Source organism: Mugil cephalus, chromosome 1 (genome assembly GCF_022458985.1).
Source record: "Mugil cephalus isolate CIBA_MC_2020 chromosome 1, CIBA_Mcephalus_1.1, whole genome shotgun sequence".
In the NCBI taxonomy this organism is placed as follows: domain Eukaryota; kingdom Metazoa; phylum Chordata; class Actinopteri; order Mugiliformes; family Mugilidae; genus Mugil; species Mugil cephalus.
In genome coordinates this window covers 40,849,472-40,869,221 of record NC_061770.1, presented here as the reverse complement: position 1 = coordinate 40,869,221, position 19,750 = coordinate 40,849,472, and the positions used below count along the sequence as shown (strand labels likewise).

General features: G+C 42.4%; 1 protein-coding gene across 3 annotated transcripts in view; it reads right to left on the bottom strand.

Moving 5' to 3' along the window:
* The window catches only part of dennd4c (DENN/MADD domain containing 4C), a 38,308-nt gene extending 19,258 nt beyond the window's left edge, over nucleotides 1-19,050 (bottom strand). For 2 of the 3 annotated variants that reach the window (XM_047577440.1, XM_047577456.1), the window contains exons 1-3: nucleotides 18,769-19,050; nucleotides 5,437-5,747; nucleotides 86-338 (exon numbers count right to left, since the gene is read on the bottom strand). In XM_047577440.1, the coding sequence (XP_047433396.1) occupies nucleotides 86-338; nucleotides 5,437-5,735 (552 nt within the window). In that variant the 5' untranslated portion in view covers nucleotides 5,736-5,747; nucleotides 18,769-19,050. Of the gene's footprint in view, nucleotides 1-85; nucleotides 339-5,436; nucleotides 5,748-17,609; nucleotides 17,841-18,768 lie in introns of all 3 variants that reach the window. The other variant, XM_047577447.1, reaches the window with a different exon arrangement.
* Nucleotides 19,051-19,750: the final 700 nt, after the last annotated feature.

Sequence of the window (19,750 nt, the reverse complement as noted above, 5' to 3'; positions counted from 1 at the left end):
ATAATAATAATGACAGGGTTACATTGATATGATGCATATCTGAGTGTGTGTGCAGGAGCTGAGAAACAACAACACTCAGATCTACCATGCCACAGTTGAGGTTCTTGTCCACTTTGCAGAACGTGTGCGGTGGCGTCTCCCCTTTGCTGGTGACGATGACGCAAATGTCCGTCACAGCCAGCGAGTTCTGAGGCTGCACAGGTGGCGCTCGGCGGAAGGTGATGAAGATGCGCTGGGAGGTGGCGGAGCTGTTGTTGACGTTGGCGCAGCGGCCGTAAGGCGTCGCCTGGATGACCTCGCAGCCCTGGATCAGGCGCTCCTTACCTTCGTACAGCACCCTGAGAGAGACACACACAGCCAGGGACGAATATGTTAGAGGGTATGATATACACCGATCAGGCATAACATTATGACTGCCTTCCCACAGTTGGTAGCAGAATGATGTTAGTGGGTCCTAGGGCAGTTTTGGGCAGTTTTTCATGTTTTTTTTAGTTGCCCCTAAAGCGTTTTTTGTGCGTCTCTGTGTCAGGCTGCATCCTGCTGGGGATGGCTGCTTCCATCAAGGAGTGTCATTGCCATGGGGTGGAGGTGCATATCTAACAAACATCCATTCATTATTACACAGGATGAGATGTTACAAACCCGAGGCAAAACACATTTAGAAGCCCAGACGGACTGAAAAACCAACCAGTAGGCTAACAGTCAGCTACGAGCTAGCAACCAACAAGAAGACAAGAAGTGATGGGATGTGTGACTGCATGTCAACCAACGCTTGAATGTCAGCTCCAAAAGTTTCCCAGCAGAACGTGTTATTGCCACAAGATGGTCAACGTTGTTTACTTCTCCCGTTATGCCTGATCACCTTATGTGCAACAGGGGGAAAAAGAGAAAAGTACAATAATAACCCGACAATATGTTTTTTATCATAGCCGTCTTCGGATTTAAATCCAGAGCCAACAGTATTTAAAAGGGTGCCGTCCTGGAATCTGTTTGTCAGACGTGTCTTTCATTTTCTAAACAGACCTCACTGCCAAAAGAGAAATAACTCGCATTCTAGTGATGCAACAGTCCCCAGAGCGAATACATGAGGACACTGGAGTTTGAATGCTAACAGCAAATTAGGAATTTGAAAGACAGAAGAGCACGGCTAAATGGAAACTAACAGGAGATTCTTTGTGGTGCACAAAAAAAGGAAATAAAAAGGTGCCTTTTATAATTTCCTGAGAAATGAGTTGGTTTCTCTGAGTTTCCAGAGAAACCCCCATGAATTCTCGTTTGTCTTATTCCTCTTTATACCAGGTTATATTTCCTGAACACAGAATACAATAAAATACAATATAGGAAGTGATACATGTTTGAGGATAATATAAAGTGCAAATCTACAGTCTATAAGAAGACCAGTTTTATATTTTCCCATATACAAGTTAAGTACACTATAAGGTTTAGGTGAGAAAAAGTAAAGCCTTATAGTGTGAACACAGGACATAAAGGGTGAGTAAATGGCACTGGGCTTTAAAAACTGATTTTCTGCCCATGTGCAGTTAACGCAATAACACAACAATACCTTTTAAAGCTGTACATGCTAGCAAATGTTGATATTCACTAGAACAGGGGTCTTCAATGTTTTTCAGGCCAAGGACCCCAAACTGATACCCAAAGTAAGATTAAGCAGGGACCCCCTATCGACTATATGTGTTCTATATTAAACTCTGCCCAGTGCTATTTATAAATATATATTATTATCATTCTGCATTAAATATGAAGCTATCCCTTATCCCTTTAATAAAATAGGTTGGATTCATGTTGATGTGTATTTAAATAAATTTAAATTTGTGGAGGGAAATTTAAAAATATATAACAAATGTCAACTCAATCAAAGATTTTGCGAACTTCGGTCTGCGCTACAAGTTGAATGAAAATCAAACATTCAATTTCATTTTAGCTCTGTTTTGGTCTCTAATCCCTAACCCGCTGACACAAACTTCTGCTACTTCTGTTTCAAAAAGCCCCCACAGTGTTTAACACTGTCTGCAGTACGTAGCAGTACAGTACAGTTACAGTGCTGCTGAAAAGTTAATGCAGATGCACCTGCAGAGTTAACCAACAAAAAAATGACGAGAAAGGTGCTGAAGTGCTCGGTGAGGTTTGAGGGCAAATGCTGAGATGGGCGATAAATTTTTGTGAGTTCGTCACAAACACAAAAAAAATAAATAAATAAACAGCCCCCTTTTCAGATGACAAAGAGTCATTTGATGTCAGGCTTTATGGTGGTGATGATTAAGCAGATCAGCATCGCCGCTGTTACTTGGGTTCAAATGCTCCATTCCTCGGTGGTGAGAATACTCTCTGGTTCTCCTGTTATACAGAGAGGATCGGGCTGCGGTCAGCGCCACAGACTTTCTTCCTAGAGCTCTGGTTTTCCCCTTGAAGCCTCGGTGACTAGTCCGTCTTCTGCGAAGGCTGTGATTCAGACTTATTTACTTACTTTATTATAGCTGACTCATTCAAATCCCAGACTGTAAAAGGATCCAGCCTTGGACATGATTACATAATCAACACTTTGAAGATAATGATATACTATAGTTATGATTTACCTAGCTCTGATTGTTGATAATTTCGTCTGTGGAAAATTGCACAGCTAAAAGCAATCAGTGTCCCACTACTGTGTTAGATCTTTTTTGCATGCCTGCAGGGCTTCTATGGCAGCATGCTTCCCTTTCCATGTGGACAATGCCATGTGGGAGGCCAAATAAGCTTTGACTGCTGCCCTCTTTAAACTAAGACTAAAAAACATTTTCTTTCATCTTGGGCAGGCTTCGGGCAGCCGGTGCGGATACAATAGTCCTGAAACACTCCATTTATTCTGAAAGGAGAGCAAGAAAAACCTAAAGAGGCCAGGAGGACAGTTGCCAGAGAATTCTCATTTAGGCAACAAAAACAGGGTCCTAATGGGCACAGTAAGTGGTGACGCTCCAGAGCCCCCGGCTGGAAATGCTTCACTGACAGCAGAGCTGCCAGAAGGAGGAATAAATGATTTACAGTTTGCTGGGTTTACGTGCAGTCAATCGGCAGAGAACTAGCAGGCTTTAGAGTTGTCGGCCGAAAAAAAAAAAAAACACCAGCCAACACATGCGTACTGAACTTCTATCTATCGTACTTCAACCGAGTAATCTGACCATCAGGAAGTGAGTCAAACAACCCTCATATTGTCATATCAATGACGGGAGTCTTCTAATATTATCTCTGAAGCAATTCAAAGAAGGAGACTACAGTAGCCGATGGAATGTGTTATTCGGCCTCATTAGCTGCACCGCTGACCTGGAGCCTGAACCGATGAAAACAAACTCTAAAGTAGCCACTGTGCATACCGTTTGCTTCTAAATTTCTCAACCCTATCCATTTGCATGCTAAAGACGTATTGCGTAATCTCTTTAAAAGGAAACATGACTTGACATACAATCTTCTGCTTGTGACACCCGCGGCTGAAATGTTTCATGAAGTTAAAAGTCCATTTAGCAGAGTGGAGCCTGGCTCAAGAATACGTGACGTAAATTATCACAGGAAGAAGCGACGGAAATAAAAGAAGAAATTTAAATTTACACAGTCAGTGAGCGCTGAGTGTTGTTTCTTGTAACTGGAAACTCCAGTTTGTAAACACAAACAGGCTTTAGACAAAGAGTTGTGTGTCTGGGACTTAAACGCCTCAGGGTGTCACATTGTTACACTCAGTGAAGCACATCTAGAATCAAACTGGGATTTAGCTCAGATCAGTCAGGACAGACAAGTTAAGAGGCACAAAGCATTGGTGATAGATGTTATATTTCCCTCTTGGCTCCTCTGCAGGTCCATTTGCTTTAGACTTTGTTGACAGCACGGAGTAAATTATAAGAGTTCCGTTTTGAAAGATAATAGAAGGAAACAGGAAAATTCCTACAAACAGACAGGAGCCAAGAGGTGTGGCAGAGAGGGAGAGATCCATGACGAAATAAGGGCGAGTAAATCAAGTATTTACCAAGCCTACTTCCTTCCACCTCTGAAAAAAAATAAAAAAATAAAAAAATGTTTGTCATGCCTGCTATAGTTAAATGTGAACATACAAATCGAAGTTGTGTAATGAGGAAAGACCTCACAAGACCCATGAACTGTAAATAACACAGTCCAGTTCACTGGTTATCTAAATCACATCACGATAGCAACGCTTGTCATCGAAATATTTTTCATCAGCTGAGTACTCGGGGAAAAAATATCTACTTTAAGTGTGTTTTGGCTTCGGACCTCCGCCCTGGTGCTCTACGTGGCGAAATGTCAGTTGGCAATCTGCTCTGCAGCAGGACACTTGAGGGATTTTTAAACACATTTGTAGTTGCCGTAGTTGGTCATGCAGTGGTCCGTTGTGCCCTACTTTGAACTAAATCTGGTTTAGAACCAACAATCTTGTCCTTCACACTTGCCAGCCAGTCAAGTTCCTAAGGTCATCTTATGGTCATGTAGTGTTCATACAGACAAATAAGTGTTTTGCTCGACTATTGTTCTCTTTAAATACCCGCGACTCGACATTGATTATTATCGATTTTGAATCCTCGCGTGCCCTCGTCCAGCCGCAGCGGTAGACGATGCTCAAAGACGAGTCTGGTGTGGCAGGTTAGGGCGTGGCGACAATGGCGCTCTGAAACACGTAAGCGCCGCAGATGTTTTCTGGGGATCCCCAGCCTTAGCTCAGTTCTGTTTATCTGTTTAGAAATAGCACCACAGCCGAGTGTGAGTAAGTAGAATTCAAGGTTAACGTAAATGTGTGTTGCCTCAAGGTTCAGAACAAACTGAAGGGATATCAAATAACTTAAGAAACGAATGGATTTGTCTGAAGGGCATAAGCGTACTTTGGCAGTCTTTAACTCTTTAAGATCTAAACATCCACCTGTGCATAAAAAAATAAAGGAAAGTTGCACTTTCTGGAAAAAAAGCTGTCATTACGGTAATGACGACGTGCCGCGGCTGTTGGCTGCAGGTTGGGGAGTGACGCAAGACCGGGGAGGCCCAGGGAGAAAAAGTTGTTTAGAGGAATTTGTTGGTAAAAATGAAGTTCGTTGTACCCTTCAGATGTCACAAAGGTCTTTCAAAAGATAAAAGCACCACTTCCCAGTGTTCAGCCACACTTTGAATATTGTCAATAGTGCAAACCACTGTGAGTTACAGTAAATCAAATACAGCTTGTTTAAACGGACTGCCGGCGATCCGTTTGGTTTTAAAGGGTTAACGTGTAGGAGTTGGGTGAATTGACCAAGTACATGTTGTCATTTAACCCGGTTTCACAGATATCAGTAGGACCCAGTTTCAGCATGCACATAAGAAAAAACACTTTTACAATAGTCCCTTGCTGCTGCAGACATATGAACACGCCAGATTAGCAACAGTGGCAGAAATAAATGGCTGACTCACCCAATGTCAATAAGCGGAGACTTCCCCCGGCCCCTCTTGTAGCACAGGAAGAGCTCGGGGCTCTTAAGACTGCCATGATTAAGGTTTGCTGGCTGGCCGCTGTAGGTGCTGTCGATGCAAGTGAAGCCCTCAGGAACGGTTTCTCCTGCCGACTTGTTGATGACGGCCAAGTCGGTGATGGGAGCTTTGGGCCCGCTGGACTTGGTATCCGACAGGTCCTGCTCTAGAGGTGTGGACTTGTCTGTCAGCCCGGCCACCACAAAGTAGTCTGTCACGCGGTGACCCTTATCCTCAATCATGGCTGGGTGTACCTGTGAGGTAAGAAAATAAAGTCATTAATTTGGAATGACATTAGCATAGAGACATGTTTTAAATTCTCTGCTGTTGTTTAAACTCCCACATCACAGACCTTCCAAGAAGCCAAGAAGAAGCTCACTGAATACCCAAAGTACAGCTTGTACATCTCACTACTGGGCAGTGGGATGCACTTCACATGCAAGCATACACAGAATGCTAAATAATACTGTGGCCAAGGCAATAAAAGGATCCTTTAAGGCTGCTGCACCACAACCAAGCAAACAAAATGGTGCAACACAAGGGGTAATGAAGGGACTGGATCCACTGACATGCACAAACACTCTTGTCATTGTATATCACTGCACCGCTTCAAACATGTTAAGAGTCTTAAAGCTCTGGTGGCGGCAGGGAGCCAAGGGAGAGCCTGGAGGAATGCTCAGAAATGCCATTGAGAGCGTAAATCAGCCGGACACCAGAGTCTATAAAACACTTGGAAAAATGGTCTCAAATTTCCCCGGAATAGTGGAAAATATATATATATAAAAAAAATGACACTTGTTCACAAGACTGGAGCTACCACAATACGTCGTTTTATGCCCTTAGCTATGATGTACTGTTTTATGTTTTCTTATAAACTTGAGTCATGACACCAAGTTCAGAGTCTGACCGACACATTGGTCAGCCAGTAACAGCCATTATAGGCCTATCAAATATATCAGCATCTGTGTATACATAGATATATTTTTTACAATAAAATAAATGCAGAAAAAAGATGCTTTGATTAATTTAGATATGTTGTCTTTATACTGTTTGCAGACGATGCTCCACTAATCTTATTTTCCTTTAGTTGTGCTGCTTCTGTCCACTTTAAACAGAAAGGAGCACAGAGAGCAAAAGAAAGGGTATAACATGAAGCAAGCACGTCCACCTCCTCTTCAAAAAGCAGTTAGGCCCGAGAACAGGAAGTTCAATTTTTCCAGTAGTGAGTCAGCTGTGGCAGGAGGACAGAAAAAGAAGCTGGTTTGTACAGCCACAGCCAGCACTGTCAGCCCTGGACATCGTAGCATAGGTTAAGAGAGTCCGTTTTTTTTTTGTACCATGCATTGTAACTTTTGAAATTTTGCAAAAAAGTGTAGCATACTGACAGATTGAAAAATAACAAAGTTGAAGGTAGAGAAATCCTAAGAACAGCACAACTGCTAGCTGCAGAGCATTGCAAGGTATCTGTTGGCTCATGCTGTTGAAGCAGCAGGAGGTAGACTGACATGCCTGGGAGGAAAACTATTCAGGCACAGCAAGATAGTGAAAGAGCTAACACACTTTGTACAAAAAAGTAATAAATCCAGGTTTTGAGCCTTTTGTTCATTGACAGCATACACTCTGGGTCAACAATGGTTTTATGTGTGCGACTAAATATTTAATGTTTCATTCATTTTTACTAGGATGTGAGTGATTACCTCATTGAACAATACAAGAAGCAGTGTTTTTTTGGAGGTTAACTGGCGCTTTGCCTATGACAAAGTTGCGACAATTGACTTGTTTCTAGTATACGGCCAGCTTTAAAATCCAGGTAGATATCAAGAATTGCAGTTGGACATTTGCCCAGAATGTGGCCCAATTTTTCTTTTTAATGTTGGGAAAACACTCCAGTAAAAGAGAATCGGCCTCATCAAGCCTTGAAGTTTAATGTCATATCCAAGCGGAGGCTAAATGACTTCAACTTTCCACCGAGAGGAACGGCAATAAAAGTGCATCAGTGAATGTAGGATGGATTAGCCGGTCACTCTGACATAGTTTCAAGGATCTGTCGGCCACTTTTATGAGACAGCCACACGTTTATTTATAAGACATTGAATCGTTCCGAAGAAAGTCTTGGAAACTCATCTGTATTTGTTCTTGTAAATAAAATTCATACAAACTCAAACGATTCCAGATGCTGAACGAAAAAAAAAATCATGTCTCTCTCCCTCTTCCACTCCATTAAAACAAATTACACTAGTTTCAAATGGATCCAACACTTCTTTTATGATGATGCACAACAGCAATCAAAAGGCATAAAACTAAGAATTATTGCTCTGAAGAGATTTACTGCAGTGTCTCCATGGTTACATCTCACTGGTCAAAGCCCCACTCAAAAGCAAACGGCTGTTTTCAGACTGCATATGCTCTTTCACAAACCGCTCTGTAAAAAGTGTTTTCACCAAGGATTGGCCAATAAATGTATTCTGGTGGCTAGAACAGGGGATAATTGGTCTTCCTGTGTTTAGTCTTCACAGCTAAAGCACACACACCACAGGAAAGGGTCAGCCAGTGCATCACACCTGAAACAGCACATTACCCTTGTTTGAGACACCTGTCTACAAACAAGGACTATATTTCAAGCTGATTCAAGCTGATGTTTACATCTGGCAGATATGTTGCATGCTGGCATTACCTTGGATGAAGTTGCTGCTTCTGTACTCCACGGGAACAATTTGGTTCTTTAGCAACGACACAGTGTTGCATTAGCTAGTTGCTAACAATGGAACAGTTGGAAGAGGCAGCATAGAGTGGGTTTTTAAAGATAGCTGCCCACTGCTGCCTAGCTGGACTGGTGATGAAACAGGACTGAAATAGTCAAGTTCCAGTATAGAAAACCAAAAGCAATAGGGGTATAGCCCTGTCTATGCACTGGCACTTCAGCTGTATTTTCCTGCCATTTGTCTCAAAAATATACCACTCGTTTATTTAATCCAGTTGTCTGGCACCGTACCGGTCCTCGTTTTACTACATAAGGCAGTCTATTTTGTGTGCATTACGTGCGGCTGTGCATTTGGCTTTGAGAGTTCAGTGACTATACAGCTCAGTACTTGGTCTGACCACAACCTACATGTTGTTTACACTATAAACCTATGTGAACTGCTTAGGTGGCCTACAATTCTGAGAGGTTTGTCACTTAGAACTAGAGATTTAATGATAAGGATTTTTTAAGGCCAATACGATATCTATGCTTTTTCGCGTCAGCATTGGCCGACGGCTGATACGTGCTGCCGTTTTATCTGAGTCGATATTTGGAGCCGATACTGCTTTTTCTCCCTCCATTTTACATGATAAAAATGATACAATGGTAACAAATGTTACAAGTCTCAATTTAACCAAAAACATGATCTTTTATTTAACGCAAAGAATATTTAAAGCTCTTATGCATACAAAATAAATGATAAATAAAGCATAGTTAGCTTATAGGCAGAATTAGTCTAACACCTTAGCTTTAACATCAACACATATTCCTACTAAAAGCTTCAATCTAAATTGTTGACAGTGGTTGATTGACAATCAGCACTATAAGTTTGCCAGAGAGAGAGAAAAAATGCCAGCTAGCAAACTCCTACTGAACAACAACAGTAAAAGTTAGGGCTGTTGCTAATGACTGTAGGTGTTATTTCTGAGTGATAAAGTAAATAGATCTTTGTTTGGTAATATTTTTTTTCAGTTCTTTTCAGGGGTGCTCAACATGACTACCGGCATTTTCCAGCTTGCAGCTGCACGCACTCTGCTAGTGGGGGAGGGGTCATGTATGGGCTGCATGGATCTGCAACATCTCCAGCAGCACAGTGCTGCCTGTGGATGGGCCTGTCAGTAAATCTTGTGGGGGGAAAAAATATATATATATGTATCAGCGAATGCACCCACGTAACGGTCGATACCAATACCAGTACAAAATGCAAATATCGGCCTGATTTGGGCGGCTTATATAACGATCTCTACTTGGAACAGCCTTCATATTACAAACAGTCATTTCAAGCACTTTTAGTCTAAAACTTCACCAGATGAAAAACACCAAGAAGGGAGTTACGACTGCCTGCATGAAGGCACAAGTCATGACATACACCAATCAGGCATAACATTAAGACCACTTGTCACAAGATCACCTCTTGTGACAATACAATGTTCTGCTGGGATACTGTGGGACCCAATATTCATGCGGATGTTACTTAGATGTGTACCACCCACCTTGACAAGACCAGGCACCACCTCCCCATAGAAATGGCACTCCTCGATGGCAGCAACCTTCAAATTCACTAGATCCGAAACTGATCAGGTAGCTGTGGGATGCACTGGAACAAGACTGATCCAGAGGCCCCTCCCCTCAACCCATAGGACCCAAAGACCCCCACTAACAACATTCTGTTGCCAGACACCAGAGGACACCCTCAGACCATTGTCCATTTTCTGAATGATGAGTCACAGTTGTTTTGGAGACACTAGAGAGACCTACATAATATTAGGAAGGTGATCATAATGGTATGCCTGATGTATATACAGGTGTATAATACAAGGCTCATTTTAAGCCCGATCCTCTTGTAGTTGCAGGAATTGAATCGCTTACACATCCTAAAGAAAGCTGAACAATTTTTGACATTTTTAAAATTTAACGAATGCTTGAAAAGACTCTGCTCTGCTGAATAACATGCACATTTCCACCTCTGTCACAAGCATTAACTGCTACATTTCATCCCTGAAATGGTATTGCTGGTATGAAAAACATCAAGGCTGAGTCATACTGTTTCCTGACAGCATGGGCACAGATCACCACAAAGTGTCACAGCGGGGAACAAAGCTATGTTAACTGAAAAAAACAAAATGAAAAAACAAACACTATCCTGGCCAGCCAGCAGATCTGTATGAGGGGGATGTGAATGCTACCCTATGAATGTTACCCAAGCCAATGAAACAACATGTACTTTATAGAGAACAGTAAACATCCCACCACGTTTCTCGTGAAATCTGAGACCGAGGCTTGGATTTCTCTGGTATAACTTGGGATTAGTGCATTTTCTTTATTTTATTTTAAAGCTGTCAGAACATGAAACCAGACACCAGACAACTAATTTAATGCCACATATATGACATCTGCTGTTATCTTCCACACATGTACTGTATATACCTATGTACTGTATTATTATTAGTGTATTTCTGTTTGCAGATGACTGAAATGCTTTCCTAGTTATATGATATAGCGATATTTATCTCCACAAAGAATGCCGTCGTATTATTTTGCCGTTTAAAAATTGTTACAGTAGCACAACAATAACATTTGTTGTGGACAGGTAGTGTTAATCATTGATATGTTGCTAACTGCTGTCCAATACAGAAGTTAGATTAGCAAAGGTAGTCATATAAACTAACAAACACATTTCTGCCCATTTGATATTTGGCATATTGTGTACTGCCGTTTCGCCACAAATTAGCATCACTAATACTAAAATGAGTAATCCTGCTTCCCTGCGAGTACAAACAGCCCCTGACGTTAGGTGCGCTCACAACTACGAACCCACACCTAAGGCTGGGACCAGTGAACTCAAGCGCCTCTCTACCACATATGCCCCACAACCACACAAATATCTCTCCGTGACAGCCCACGATAGACAAACATTGATGCTGCCATAGCAACCGAGTCCCAACAATGCCAGCCTGCACGACCCTGAGCTTCGACTAGTGTTACTGCCTCTAAGGAAATTGATCCGTGAGCCTTTCAAGGGTACATTCAGCATAGCTGGCATGTTCTCTTCAGTCCGTTTAAAAGGACGCCGAGACTCGGCCCAGTCTGGGTTTTAGATGTACAGTAGATAAAATGGCAGATCGGGAGCGTTTTATTGGCGACTTTTACGTCTGGTGGGCAAATAAAACATGGTAGTGGCCATAAACGGTGGCGTTGACGGGGAAATACACTTAAAAGCTTTGAAACTGTTGTAAACATAACATCTAGGATTTTCAGTCCTCTTTATTCTGCACTTAAAAACTTGTAAACCCGAGGAGGGACATTTTGAAGCTTCTTAGTTGGAAAGGTAGATAAAGTAGTTCATTGCAGTTCTGCTATACTAAAGTGTTGTAACATGAGCCTGCCACAAAAGGCTGTGCTCTGCCCCTCCCTTCGCATTAGCAAACCTGTTCCTCTGTTACTCTAGTGTCCGGATGATCAGGTGTCATGCTCTTTGTCTGGGCGGCGCTCAGCTAGTTGGGTCACAACTAACCAGGTCAAAAAAAAAAAAAAAATAATAAAAATAGCATGAAGCTCAACCTGGCTCTCCCATACATACTAGACATGCTTTTAGATTAGTTGATGAATTCATTAACATAACATTTGATGATTTTGACTGAACGTGACTGATTTGATTTCCCTCAAAGATTTGCACATTCTGTATGAAGATCCAACACCTCAAAAAGGCCAAATCATCACCTGTAGTGTCTTTACATGTTGTTGTTTACACTGAAGACTGAAATCTGTTTAAACGATAAATACCAGTATCTTGGCCCTTGATGACTGCGTGACGTTTAATGACGACAGACAATGATCGTATATATCGTCCAGTTTGTTAGTTTTGTTGAAATTTAAAAAGCTGCTGGATCAGAGCCTCTTATTTGGTTTTCATGTTTAGCCACACAGTAGTGTTTTCCATTGTGACTGGACATGCTCTGCTGGACGTGCACCGGCATCCCGAAACCTGATTACTAACAAACACAAATAGGTCGGCAATTTGATGCTTTGCCCCGTCTAAACTGCCAAGTGTATTTTTTATTCTTTCATACCCCATACACAAAACTCATTCATTGCAGCCACTGTTTGTGTTACACTGTATGCCTTAAGAAGTACCTGCCTACTACTTACACATAATAGAAGGGGTCGAAAACTGGGATAAGCTGTATACTGTACCTGCAGCAGTTTCCAATTTGCTCTCTAAGTACCAAAGCTAGAATTAAAGGCCTTTGTCAAAACCAGTAAACATTATGTTTGCATGTGAAAACACAGAAAACAGGAGGTCAACCAGTACACTGAAGTCCATTTAAAGTCATCCAGTGATTGCAAATACGGCACGTCTTCATAAATCTCAATTTTTTGGGAGCTAAATAGATTTGTAATTTGCAAAGTCATCCCACAGGACCTGGTTTTCGGTACAGCCGGCGCGTGTCATGAGGACTCCCAAGTAACTCTGTGATCATTTACAGGGGCACACGAGGTAAGGAGTCATATCCATATATTTTAAGACCGGCCTGGATAAGGTGTAATGGAAAATAACAAAATAAAATGAATGACTGCGTCTGGTACAATAAACCATTCTTTTAGAAATCAGTAACCAGCTCTGCATCTATAACGTTTCAGGGCAGTTCATTACTAAAAACCTACATCCCTGCCATGTAAGTTTATTCAAATAGAAATACTATTATGCAACAAATAATAATCAAATTTAAAATAGATTATTGTCCTAACATCCTGAGTGGTCCATGCCTCAGAGCATCAGGTTTTCTTGGACTGGACAGTTTCATTCCTTGGCGATGGCCCTGGACTTAACATGCTTGCAAATGTGCCAAATGTTGGCTACGCAGCCCAACAACCCCTGAGGGCAGAGGAAAACTCTCAAGTTGCCATAAATAAAACTGGGGAGGGGCTTCTCCTCACATTACTAAAGATGATGTTAAAGGCACCTGCCTCGCCCCTCGGAGATTCGGAGAATCCACAGGACTCCGAGAGGCGCGGAGGAATTAAGAGAAAGACAAGAACCAGAAACAGAGATCTTTCTATTTAAGCGCACAGAGTGGAACCCCTTACTCCATCCCCCATAGTCTGCCCCACAATGATCTCATCCTTTCGCACAAAAGAGCCTGGAGGCTCGTTCCCCAGGGGTGAAAGAGCCCGGGCCTGCGTGTGTGTGCGCATGTACAACTCTGTGTGTTTTTGTGTTTAATGCAGGACAACAGGCAGCGCTGTGTCCGCCTTAGTTATGTCAGCAGGAGCCAATCCATGCACGTCCACTCGCAAACAGCTGCCGAGGATGACACGCACGCACGCACGCACACACAACAGCCACGCACCCTGCGTCAAACGCTGCGAGTCAAAATGAAGAGCAGCATCCATCGTGCGCGCAGTTGTTGTGATTTCACGAGGGAACGGAGTGACCTTTGCTTTGAAATAGCTGAAATGGTTGACACCAACCCCTGTATTGTGACGAGTGTGCATGTGCTGAACTTCTGCGTGAGCGCTGTTTGTTCTTATTCGCGGAACAGGGTCACTACGGCGCACTTCCTGAAAGATCAGATATGCCAAATGACTCAAAGTTAAAAACTAAATTGATTAAAAAAAAAAAAAAGGATAAGGGAGAAGATAATGGTATTTAAGCTGCGATAGCCTCAGACACACCACCCTTTCAGATCCAGCTGAGCCATCCTGTGTCAGCCTCTGCTGCACAAGTGGCACTCTGGAGCTCTGCGCTTACCAGGGTCTGTAGAGCAAAGTGGGCCTCCCTGCCACCTGTCAACACAGTGTACTGTTGGTGGTGGAGGCCAGGCTGAGTACAAGGTGCCAATGAGGTGATGCAAGCCCCATTTTACTAGGTTGGGGGCCACAGGGGAAAAAAAAAAAACGTTGGTTTGCGCGGTTTGAACGAAAGCCAGATGAGTTGACGTTTCGTTGACTTCATATGGTCGGCCGTTAAAAGTGTGGTCTGTAAATACCTCACCCCGCTAATTAATCTTAACAGTGTGTTGTGATGAGTCCAACAGCCCGGCTGAGTGGCTGAGAGAGCCGGATAAACACTCAGGTTAAAATATGGAAAATAAGAAAAGACGTTTGCATTTATTCCCGAGAAAAAAAAAAAAAAAAAAAAAAAAGGCTTGATAACAGCAGGAAACCTATTTAACTGATCAATATTTGCTATTCAGAGTATGTGTGAGGTGGATAATTCACAGTCTTTCTGCTTTTTGGCTCCAGATAAGCACGTGTGATAGCCGGGCACTATCGTATCCATATGCTAACAACATCTCCCTTTCTCTTCAGAGGGAGAACAAAGCAAAAGTCCCACGGTGAACCTTGTTTCTCAGTCATGTTTGCTTAACCCTAGCACGAACATGTAACATAAATACATAAAATCCAATGTCATTCAGTAGCCGTCAGCGAGCTTCTCAGAATAGGTATCTGATTGCCTAACCAAACTGATAGCAAACAGAACAGATGATGTTTGTTATTTATTTTGCTACAGGCCATTGGTTGGATTGTTTGAATCAGAAGGATCTAAGAATAAACTAAAATCCTGTCGATATGTTTGCAAAGTTGGAATCTTTATTAACATTTCACATTTCAGAAGCTTTAACCCAAAAATTGTTGGTATTTTTGCCCAATACATAATTTTAACAAGTGAAACAGACGGCAACGCTTCATCTGAGCCAACTGCAAACAATGGCTAAAGCTAATCGGAGGTGTGATGGCAAAACTTCTAATAGATGAGGTGGAAACTTTTACAGTTTTTCTTCTGCGATTGCTGTGGGTCTGTAGCATAGACTGTATAAAGAGAGGCATGACATGACCATGACAGCTCGTCAAAACTGAAGCCAAGTCAAGTAGAGCTCCCCCTGGTGTCTGGCTGCAGTATAGGTCATAAGCTCCGCCTCCTCCATGTTAGCGGATGGTTTCTGTTATTGTATTATGTAGTAAATATAATTTTTATGCATGTTTACGTGTCAGTTCTTTGGATAACTTATGTTTTAGCATTATAGCTATGCATTAGCATAACATAATGGCAGCAGCAGCTACCTACTGCGTAACCAGTCCGATAATATATAGCTAGCTGCTTTAACCTGTTTCCCCTGTGATGCCATCAAACTCAAATCGACTACACAGTCTTGCCATCTAGCTAGCATTTGGTGACGCTACAGCTATCGAATAAAACAGCCTCCACCATCGGACGGTACTGCACAGACTCTGGCTACAAACTCACAAGGGGTCTCCGGGATATTTTTTCAATTTGCCAATTATACAGTCTGCAGTTACACTTTACAGAGGCCTGAGCACAAGAAAAGCAACTGCCACCCACTCATCAGCCAGGAGGCCGTGCTTCCCACAACAAGAGATCACGCAAAGACAATGTCAAAGATTTTAAATGCTGTTGCTGTAAAATGGGACTTTTTACGATTAAAAACAAGTTGGGTAGGTTAGGCGGCGAGAGGCAGCACAAAGCAGTGAGACTAGGCCCAGCAAAAAAAACGTCACAAGACTACCTCCCTCCTGAAGCGTAACAGCCCGGAGGACAGAGAGCATTCTTTCCACTCTAAGGAGAACGGAGAGGGGGCAAACTCATTGGCCTCACTAACTAGCGGGGCCTGACCAACTCAGATCCAGACCCACTGAAGGGAAAGGACGAAACGCTGGCACATCACAGCGTACAGTACAAGGGTCACAGGAGTGGAATTGGTTACCTGGGAGGGGTGTTGGCAGGAATACAAGATCCTTGTTTTTGCTCTGGAGTTAATATGTCTTAAAACATGTAAACAGGCCGCTTAACAAAATGTACTTAACTCTTTCAGGTGCATGTTGGCTTCACAAGCACGACTATTTGCATAATATCTTCAGCTATCTCCCGGCTAAGGAAGTAGCAGAGACACTAGGATAAAATAACGGCAAAAAAATATTGGGTTGCAATCAGTGCAACCGAAGCATCTCGAGATGTGTTGCAGACTCTGACATCCGACCCTCATGATCAAGGAAAACTTTCTTCACGGGAGGAACAGAAAATTTATACAATTTACATTTTAAATAAGGCTGAGGACATATGTTGTAGCTTAAATGAAGACTGACTCCCGTTTCGTTTTCCCAGTTCAATAATGTCGGAGGATCCGTTAATAAGAACAAATCTGTACACTCTATTACAAGAAAGTACACATCAAAGCCTTGCATGTATACTATACAGTAGCTTCTGAATAAATATTCAAGTCTGTGAGGACAGTTAACCTCAATACTCCCAACAAACTGGACAAATAAGGATTTAGCCTCTCTAAACCATACTCTCTAAACCAGGTTGATCCAATATTATATGGCTAATCTATACTTGTAGAAAAAATGTAATTTGGCCAAAATGTTGTGTGTTTTTATCTGTATAGACCAATTCTTCTCATATTTGCGCATAAGAGTATCTAAATTCTACCAGCATTTCATAGATCATTAAATTAGATAAATTAAAAACTTACTATTAACGGACAATAAACACACAAAAACGTAAAGGCTTTAAATAGCACGTAAACTAAAAAATAAAACACATTTCAAAAGCAAAAGAGACAAAAGATCTGAATTTAAAAACTTAAACGTCACCAAAATCCATCATTTTGCAGTCGACAAACATTTAACTTAAAAATTAAATCAGCTCCGACTTGAAAATGCCATCATATAACAGATGCATCGGTTACAAAAAGACAGGGACCGTGGAAATCTTGAAGACCTATTAACGTCGGAGCGCATAAACCAAAAAAATGAAGCGAATTAAAGTCTTGGCTGAAGTGTGAGCAGCTGGAGTAAGATGTGTTTACAGTGGAAAGGGCCGCGAGTTCCAAGAGTTACAGATTCCCTTTGTTGTGCAAAATCCTGAGGAGGATTTAAGTGTCAGTTGAAATGTATGAACCGAATTAAGTGTCACTTAAAATCCAAAAACTAATAAAAATGATGGAGTGAAAGTGAAGATGTGCACTAAAGTGGAGGGGGGGGGGGATTGCTGTTGTCTGGAGGCTGTCTGAGGAAGGGGTAGATGTTAAAAAGACGCGCACTAGGGTAAATCAGTCATTTCAGGAACGGAAAAAAAAAATGTGTTGCTCCGTGAGAAACATGTGTCTCACTCTCCCACGTAATGAGAACATTTTTCCCTTCCATCACAATCCTATTTGACTTTTGCCTAGGCAACTGCCGAGTCCTTCAACCGCCTCTTGTCCCTCCCTTGGCCAATGCGCTTCTCCTCCTCGGTCACCTGACGGAGCCTTTGGGCGACCGGCGGCGGTGACAAAGTGCATGTCCAATGTACACAAAGCCACAGTGCAGCCATGACCCACTTTCTTTTTTCTTTTTTTTTTTTCTTTTTTACCTGCAGCTTGAAGCGGTTAGTAGGAGGAAACGTTTACTCCACTCCCCTTTTCCAGCGCCTGTCAGGCCAAGCCAAGGTCAAGGAAGAGATTTCCCTCCGTGTTTCCACGTGGCAACGGCTCCGAGTATCCCGGCCGAGCAATTCCTGCATTTTTGACACTCCACAAGCCCCATCGGTTATTACCCGGTTATAACTCGTCACCATCGCCTCCACCTCGGGGTGATAAAGCACCTAATTGAAAAAATATGAATGCTTTCAGGGACAATGCGAGAGGAAGTGCCGCGCTCTGTTATGCTGGGACTTGTGCCACGGCTGCCACAACAGGAACATCATATAAATGCCGTGAATCACTGAAAAAACTGTGACGGGACTGTGGAGCAGAGAGCGCTCCTCCGTTGCCCTCAGGGGTTCGTCTACCACTGGCTGGAAAACAGTCAAGTGCTGAGGCGTAGATATGTGAGCAGCACCTTGGCATTGAATGGCTCGTTGCGCGCACACACACACACACACAGCCACAAAAGGAGCAGAGGCATCTTGCACAACTGTATAATCTGAAACTTGGGTTAAAAAGAAAAAAGCTGCATGCTCAACAGGAAGTCAGGTTCACAGTTCCTGGTCATGAGTGCAGCTTTGAAAAGCAATAGTTTTTTTATTAAAGTACATGTTTGATTTTGAAGCAGGAAGTTCAGATTATGGGAGTGAGAGCAGACACCTGCAGCCAGGGTTTGAGCTGATTATCTGGCGTCAAGGAGGGCCCGGGGAGGAGGAGGAGGAGGTGGAGGTGGAGGTGGATGTGGAGAGGGGTGTTATATTCCCAACTGTTGCATCCAAACATAAGTAGGTCAACTTCTTTTTTTATGCAGGAAAATTACACATCGCAGCGGATAAAACAAACAAACAAACAAAAAAAATAAACGTCCTCCTCCTGGTCATGTGTGATACGTGGCCGCTGCGCCTGTCTCTTTCCGTGGTTGAATAACGCACGGGTGGAAAGTGCACGGGCAGCACCAGGAAAATGCGTTTTCAGCGGGTCACCTTACTTCCACACAACTAAAGTCACCACGCAACACTTAAAAACCACCCTTTCGCCTCCTCGCAGACAAACCCGGCCGCCCAGACAAGGTTAAACCCCCCCACACGAGAAATTAGGAGCACTTACCAGCTGTTTACACTGCAGCGAGGGACAATGTTGACATGAAGGCAACTTGCTGTTTTACCGCTTAATATATTCCGTGTTTGTTTTTGTTTTTTTGTTTTTTTTTATCTTTGCAAAGCGAGATAAACCGGAACGGCGCGCGAGTCTAATTAAAAAAAAAAAAAAAGCCACTTCGAAACACTCCTGCGTAACTTTGCTGGCTACTTCTTCTTCGCAGACACTTTCATCTGAAGTTGTCGGCGGAGGTAGGCGCCATGTTTGTATCTGCGCTGATAGTTTTGTTGGGGAGCTGCTTTCTTCCTCCTAAACTGGTGGTGGGCGGATCGATCCCACGTATCGATAGTACCGATACCGTATGTGTGTCGGCCGTGATCGATACTTACGCGATGGAGTCGATACTTACGTTACAGTTTTTCTTATCTGGGTCAAACGGGTGCGACCACCGCCAAACACTGCATTTGTTATTATTATTTATTATGCTATTTATTTGATATCGTTGTATTTATATTGTTGATATTGTTATATTTTTTAGTAATTTCATTTAATTTTATTATTTGTCTATAATTTTTGTCCTGTGTTTCGTGATCACAATCATGAAAACTAGTTAAAAGCAAAATCATGCATTGACGTCACTGCCGCCCGTGGCCACGCCCACTGAGTGGCAAAAACGTGGTAAAATGTATCAGTAAATACAGCAAGACCAGGGTAATGTGGATTATCAGCTCAAATTAAGGATGTGTGGATGATCCATATGAACTAGCATAGATTTTGGAAAAGTGGATTAGCCGCAGTTTCAGTTAGTTTAGTTAGTTTTAGTTCATTTCAGTTATGATGAATGTAGCTAAATAAAAGATGCTAATGCTCAGAGCCATTATGCTCATTAGCCATACAATACTGTAACGTTCAACCAGCTGTTAAAAGGATGACGAGGAGTGATCGCAAATATTGCAACTACGCCAAAACAACAACATCCACAAAGTTATCT